The 7,858-nt window shown below is 45.5% G+C and overlaps 1 protein-coding gene across 1 annotated transcript; it reads left to right on the top strand.

Annotated features, from left to right (window-relative positions):
* The first annotated feature begins 3,860 nt into the window (after positions 1 to 3,860).
* On the top strand, positions 3,861 to 7,571 carry znf703 (zinc finger protein 703). Its single transcript, XM_041786515.1, has 2 exons — positions 3,861 to 4,487; positions 5,306 to 7,571. The coding sequence occupies exons 1-2, from the start codon at positions 4,221 to 4,223 to the stop codon at positions 6,812 to 6,814; spliced, it is 1,776 nt and encodes a 591-aa protein (XP_041642449.1). The 5' UTR covers positions 3,861 to 4,220; the 3' UTR covers positions 6,815 to 7,571.
* Positions 7,572 to 7,858: the final 287 nt, after the last annotated feature.

Below are 7,858 nucleotides of genomic sequence, written 5' to 3'. Positions count from 1 at the left end.
AGTCCATGTGTGTCAAAGACAGACGGAGACAACCACAGACAGATAAAGGAGGAAGTGCGAATACATTAAATACACTGTGCTGATCTTGTTTGTGGACCTTTCAGCTCAAGGAAATCCTTGTTTCAACATTTTGTCCTGACTGGAATGTTGCCTGCGAGGCTCTTTTTAAGTGTTTGGGTCTAAATGCCATGTCTGCTACACCCCATGAAACTGTCTTAATCCACTTTTTTTTCCTTTGGTTTTATTACTGCTGGAGAAAACACTAGGGGTAGAGCAGAGCCCCAGCCTCAGGCCTCTATTCCCATTCCACACACCCCATAAGTCAGTCACAGATAATTAAATAGGAGTTATTTACACTCGTTTCCCTCCTCTGCCTCTCTGGCGCTTTTATCATTTCTCTCTCCTTCTCTTTGTACAGTACAGCACGCAGCCAGGCCTTGTCAAAGTCTGGCTGACACCAGTGAAGGCCTGTTCATGTATAATAACTTGAAAAGGGGGGAAAAAAAGAAACAAGACTCTTATGAGCTCACATCAATGTCAGCCCCTCATTAAACAATCACACAGAGCATCTACATAACGCTAATCCCAGTGTGCGCCACAAAACGCCTCAGCACTTCTAAACACAGCGAGAGACAAACGAGCAGATGAGGATTTGTTTGAGCCAGGTTTGAAGAATTCAGCTGCCTAATGTCAGCGTTATATATTTACTCTGGAGTCAGGCAAACAGCAGCTTTTCAGCACGGGGATGAATTAGGCCCCGCCGCAGAGCTATGGCGTCCATTACAGGCCTCAGCGGCCCTATAAATCACAGGATCACAGGGGCATGTGGGGTCTGCTCCTCCTCACTCCTACTCAGCCACTATTAGCCCCATCCTGGGCTTTTTGTTTGGCTGCTGTTCCAGCCAAACCAACTGCTTTGATACCACCATGGAAAGGCATGGAAATGTCCTGAGGGCCGGCGGGACCTGGGCATGCTGAGAAGCCTCTTTAACGGGAAAGCTGTCCTCTTAAAATATCCACAACAGGAAACAGCCATCAGTCATCGACACGCCAAAACAGCTGTTACCAGCCAACATCAAGGGGACACATGAAAGGAGCTGCTCCCTGTTGTTTGAGCCCTCCCTTGTTTCTTTCTCTTGCTGCCTTTGTCTGGCTTTTCCCCATGCCCTCCTCTCTGCTCTCCTTTTAAACGCCCCCCTTCCTTATGCAACTCCACCCACAGTGCAGCGACTAACCCACTCACCCTTTTAACAAGGGGATGACTGTGTGGTAAACAAGAGAACAATCGGAAATCTCACAACTTAACTAGCAGTGTGTGTAGTAAAGAAATGTTTGAAATCCCCTTTAAGCCCTCAGCGTTACCTTTAAACCTCAGAGTGAGAAAGCAGTTGTTACGCGTCACCTGTTTATGTGTCTCGGCCTGAGGTGCTGACAGACGGCTTTAAACAAACAGACCGATTCAAAAGGAGAACGTGGAGCTCTCAGCTCAGTGACGTGAACATTTGTGCTCACATATTCTTGGATCTCTGCAGGTCATTGAAGCGTGAGTGGCGGTGCGTGGGTGATGATTGACGGCTAAGCCTAATGATGACAGGTCAAACAGTGATGCTGTTGAGTGATTCTGAAGTGACTTCATCCTCCTCAGACGGCTTTTCCTCTCAGCTGCAGACAAATGGCAGCTGCCATTATAATCAAGGAGTTGGCTGATGAAAGTGAGGCTTGATAAGGCCAGCTGGAGAAATGACTGAACTTTACCTATTAGACCTCAGAAGAAAGGCTCATTCTGCCTGTTTTAACCCTTTATGGGACACTCATTCAAATACTTTGAAATTTTAAATTAAAGCCCAAAGAATATCCTCCTGAGACCTGAGCTTTTGTTTGGGATGAATTTTTAGTTTCTCCTGGACAAGGAGAACCTCAGGATAAGTGGGACCTGATAAGTATTAAACCTAAGCCTCACCTGTGAACAGGAAGTACTTTAAACCATTGTGTGTTTCAGCCAGTTTCAGACAATCCCAGTATGTCACAGACATGTCTCTGAGTGGTGGAGCTCACTGTTACCACTGAACTGTTTACCACCACCATGAAATTCAGCAGCAGGCTGCTACCACTCATGATGATGGACACTTAAGAGGATATACATGGGAAAGTTAGCCCAGCCACTAAAAAGTGGGCAGTCAGTGTTGAGCTCTGTGGTGACAAAAGCTGGCACCAAATATGTCACGTGGCTCTGGATCAGCCACAGGGAAAGTTTGATTGATGTACCCAAGTTTTGTTATCCTTATTTGTAACACAACATGTAAAAATGACTCTGTACCAAGGCTGTAAAGATTAATTGCATGATTTATTGTCCCTTTCAACACACTTTGGTTAAACCATGTCAGCATCTCTCTGCAGCCACAGCGAAGCAGAATAAGTCAACCACTGCTGCTGATTGTTAGTGATGGGTCGTTCATGAACGAGCTGGTTCAAAGAGCCGGCTCTTTCGTGAACGATAAGAGCCGGATCCTGTTTGAGAGCTGTTTCATATCATTATTACTTTTACCAATTTTATTTTTATACAGATTGTGTGTTTCTGTGTGATGTTTGATTGATTAGTAGGAATGATATTTTATCCTCTACCACAGGCACACTATGCATAAAGGACTTGTGTTTGATGGTGTAACATTAATGCTTAATTTCAGGTGTGTCATACAGCCAAGCCAATGAGCAGACTTCATCTAACCCGCAAGGTATTTTGGGGAGGCAGTGCATTTTGAAAAATAATTACTTGATATTTTCATCAAATTTAAAATTTGAGCATAGTTGGAGTAAAATACCTGCCCAAATATCATTCATATGTTATTGATAAAATTGGCAGGTCAAATGAAGCCAAACTGGAACTCGAATGAAGAGCCTTTTGGGAGCCAAAAGAGCCGGTGCTTTTTGCTGAACTGTGCCAAATGACCCAAATCAATGAAAAGAGCCGAAATACCCATCACTACTCAATGTCCCATTTCAGTGGACAAGTCAAGCAAGCTACTCCTTGTGTTATCAAACATTTAAGCTTTTACTGTTCACTAATTTTCTTTACAATCCACAACAAGTTCCTTTTTCCATGGTTAGGTTTGATCTACCTATAAAAGCAAGGAGGTAAGTTACCCTTCGAATAAGAAAAAAAACATTTTAAATGCCAAAAAGGAGGATGGTAAGAATGAAAAAAGGCATATGATATTAATCGCAATCAACCACAGAACTTCTGGGATTAATCTTTGAAAGCCCTACTTTGTGCTGTTGTAGTTTACACCTAAATTCATCAACAAATGCTTAATACCCAAACACTTGAGTTTTAGTCTGAAGAAAGAGTCTGGGAGATTTGTGGGCCTCTCTTTGAAACAAGATGTCATTCAGTGTTATGGAAAAATTCACTGAAATTGAATTATGTCTGTTTCATCTGGACGCTATAATCGAGTTTGGTGACTGTAATGCAATAAAGTCATGAACATGGCAGAAAAATCTGCTGACATTAAACTAACTTTTTGTCTGAGTCCACCAAACAGCTGGAGTGGATGAAGTCATTTCAGATAAGTTTAAAATATTCGTTGTCTTCAGTGTTTGTTATCTAATCTATGAAAGGCTTTTAAAAATATTTTTAATATTTGTTTTCATGCCTCGTTTGGAGGTCAGTGACACAGATAGCAGCTCTACATGACAGCCCCAGTAAGAGGGTGAGGCTTGGAGTCTAGCCACGCCCCTTCTGATTGTCCCTCCTCTGCTTGTGAATGCGGGCACTTGTGATTGGAGAGCGGCTCATTGCTTTGAAATCCCTCCCTCACGTCTTTAGTATGTGGAAGAAGTAAGGTAGTGTGAGCCTGCTGCAGAGGAAGAGAGACACACACGACGGAGGAGTGACACGCACCGACCTCTGCGGGGAGATACCGTCCACTCGCTCCGTGCTTTGATGAGAAGTGACTTCTTCTTCTTCGCTTCATCGTCCCTCAGCTCTGGTGAAAGGAATACTTCGGAATAATTTGATCCTGAGGAGTGTGAAAGAGGATGACATTTGGGCGATTTGCTCGTCTTTAACGGCAGCTTGGTCCGTAACGTTGGGAGCGCATAGCGCACGTGATCTTTGGATTACTGCACCGCTGAAATAATCAACATGAACCAAGTTGGTTGATAATTTTCTGCCCTGCGTCCACACGTTACATGCTGCCGTCCCATTTCGTGCCCCGATCCAGATGAGAGATCCCCCTATTGGAACTGAACCGCTTTTACGCAGCCAGTCCCAGGAGCGCAGCGCCAGCAACCAGAGCGGTGATCTACACCGCACCGGAGCGGAGAGACCGTCCGTTTCCACTCTCACATCGTGTCCCTCTCCCACGGATCCTTCGCGCCAGGCTAAAAGGCTTCCTATACGGATCATAAAGATGTTGACTGCGCACAGCGGCCACTTGCTGCACCCGGAGTACCTCCAACCCCTCACGTCCGCGCCAGTCAGCATTGAAGTAAGTCATTTACAGATATTTAAAATGTTGTCCAATATATTTGGCTTCGCCTAAGACAGATGTCCTTGCTTTAATATAGCAGACAATAAATACATGGTGTAAGTTGCAGCGAGTTTTTTTTTCATGGAGGACAAACATGACAACATATGCGCCATTTTACGCACAGCGATTTGATGGCAAGTTCGCAAAACACCACAGTTCACAGATGTCACAGTCATGCTGTTAGTACGTATATCTCGAACGGGATCTTATAGCAACAATAATATGCATTTTAACGGGTAAAAAAACCCAGCAAATTGGTCTTTCCGGGTTGTTTTGGGGAGCCGGTTCTTTATTTCTCGATTCTTTCTTCTCTTATCATTAAAGGACAAGACACTCAGGACTGATGGGGACAAATAAGTTGCTTAAACTACACCTAAAATGCTGTTTGGCTTTGAAATCTTCAATTTTTCAGTTTTTTACTCTTTTTAAAAGTTATAATTTCCTTCTTCATGTGCATGCATCTGTCGATGTTGAAATGAAAAATGATAAAATATAACTTAATTTATCCAGCATGGCGAACTGTGCAGTGTTAGAGCAGCAAAGAGCATTTACGAACAAAAAGAGCACACAGTGCACAAATAGCAGTTCTAGAGCAGCAACAGAGCGGCAGTTGTTGCACATTTTGTTTGAACTTTTCACAAGATATCAGACAGACTCTATTGTGAACACCTCTAACAGGGAAATAGAACATTTGATTACGCCTTGTCAGTTCTGTGAGTTATCCAAAAATACTTTAGTGCACTTTTCTAACCCTTGTCTGTTGTTTTGTGTCCTAGCTGGATGCCAAAAAGAGCCCTTTGGCTTTGCTGGCCCAGACATGCTCTCAAATTGGCAAACCCGACCAGTCCTCCTCTTCCAAGCTGGCCTCTCTCTCCTCTGGCAGTCTGGGAGACAAGGAGTCGTCCAGCCGCTCTTCCAAGCCTGGAGAGCAGCACCATTCCCTGGAGGATAAGTCCAGCTTCAAGCCTTATTCTAAGTCTCCGGGAGACTGTCGGAAGGATGTTTCTGTAACAAAGGGGCCTTTGGATAAAACAGCATTTAGGGTGTCGAATGGAAGCTCCAGCAATGGCACTACTTCATGTCCATCCTTTCCTCCCCATTCCCAGTCACCCAGCTCCAGCTCTCCTCCCCTGCACACTCAGAGTCAGCCCCAGAGACAAAGCCATTCCCCCTCCACACAGCCCCCGCCACACTCCCAGGCCCCGCACACCGACAACAAAACTGGGAGCTCAGAGCAGGCCGGCTCAGACAGTAACAGCCACAGTGCCGGCAAAAAAGACTCAGATGCAGCTAAATCAGGTATGGATGGGGCTCAGTTAGCCAACTCAAGCCACATCCGGGCCAGTGCCAACTCCAGCAACGCCAGCTCCGCCAGCAGTCCACGGCCAGAGAGCAAGACCGACCCACAGGCCTCCTCACAGCCGAGCTTGAGCTCTGGGCACATCGCCCCAGTCTCCCCTTTCAAACCAGGACACTCTGTCTTTCCTTTGCCTCCTGCATCCATGGGCTACCACGGCTCCATTGTGGGGGCCTACGCCGGCTATCCCTCCCAGTTTGTTCCAGGCTTGGACCCCACCAAGTCTAGTCTGGGGTTAGGACTACCAGGGAAGCACCCCAGCTCCAGCCCACTCACTGGAGCTTCACCTCCGTCCTTGATGCAGGGTTTGTGTCGGGACCCGTACTGTCTGACTTACCCTAACGCCCCACACCTCGGAGGAAGTAACTGCTCCACCTGTGTTCACGATCCCACCAGCCTAAAGTCTGGTTTCCCCCTGGTTTACCCCTCTCACCATCTTCATTCACTGCACTCCAGCGCCTTGTCTTCCAGCACCACCCCATCCCTGTCTCACCCCCTCTACACCTACGGTTTTATGCTCCCCAATGAGCCGCTGCCTCACGCCTGTAACTGGGTGTCTGTTGGAGGTCCTTGTGACAAACGTTTTGCCACATCAGAGGAGCTTCTAGCCCACCTGCGTACCCACACTGCCCTGCCAGGGATGGTGGACAGTAAGTTGTTGTCAGCGTATCCTTCATCAGTGTCATCCACAGCATCCTGCCACCTCCACTTGCCCCCACCCAGCAGCCCCGGTACCTTGCCCAGCTCCTTCTCCCTCAGAGGCTCACCCGGCCTGGGCCTGGCCCGCTATCACCCTTACAGCAAGTCCCACCTGCCTGGAGCACCCGGACTCCCCATGCCGTCCCTCCCCTCCTCGTCAGCCTATTACTCCCCCTATGCCCTCTACAGCCAGAGACTGGGCTCAGCCTCAGCACTCGGATACCAGTGATATTAGAAATAGTGTTGACACCACAGACTGCAGGCATCAGCTTGGACTCTCCGGAGCGCCCCTGAAGATAGGATTCTTGAAATTGGGGTCATCACTGGTACGGGGCATTGTGCCTGCTGGCCTGCCTGCCAGGAATACCACCTGTTAGCCTCAGGATTGTGACTGGCGCCACGAAAGCAAAGACCCTGTGATGGATAATATTCAGCACAGAACCAAGAGACTTAAATAAGGCAGGGCACAGAGCTTGAAAATGACAGAAATGTGGGATTATTACGACTTGTTTTATTTTTTTTCTTTATATCTGTCTCCCAGAAATGAAAGTCTGTATTTATTTTTCACTCAAGCGCTTGGTATTCAACTCTGGGGGTGAATTTTGCTGTCCAAATAATTGTCCTGAAGTATTTTAACTGCAAAGAATGATTTAAGTATATTAACACTATGCCTATCAAACACTCTAAAAATAAAAATCTTGCACCAAGAAGAAGAATGGACTGTGAGACTTTATTCTGGGGACCTTTTTTTTTCTCCTTTTAACTCTGCTGTTGATTTTTTTTCTTCTTCATCCTGTTGAAACTCTGGAGAACTGCATGTCCATGAGAATGATTTTGAACAATGCCATTATTTTTATTTGTAAATATGCAAAGATGTAATATTTTTTCAAGCTTGCTTGGGGTCAGCCCTGCAAATGGTACAAAGATAAGACAAAGTGACGTAAATAAAATAATAACTGATGGCTGTGCTATCCAACCACCAAGAAAAGGTCATATTTTGTTAAATAAATGATACATGATTGCATTTAACTTGTTTTCCTTTCTTACTATACATACTAATGTAAGGCAGTTTTTTTGTCCCAAGCATTAGAGCACTGAACAACAAGCTTCATCATGTAGATCTATTTATTAGTGCAGCTGTTAGCAGTGATGGGTGACCAATGCTACACAATCATTGCCATAAAAAGTAACTTATGTCACTGCTTTACATACTGAGAATTATAATGAGTTTGAGTACCTTTGCTTCACTTTAATTTAACACCCTTTTGTGATT

The sequence above is a fragment of the Cheilinus undulatus genome, linkage group 5, assembly GCF_018320785.1.
Source record: "Cheilinus undulatus linkage group 5, ASM1832078v1, whole genome shotgun sequence".
NCBI lineage: Eukaryota > Metazoa > Chordata > Actinopteri > Labriformes > Labridae > Cheilinus > Cheilinus undulatus.
The sequence above is the reverse complement of the archived record's forward strand: the minus strand, read 5'-3'. Positions and strand labels throughout refer to the sequence as shown.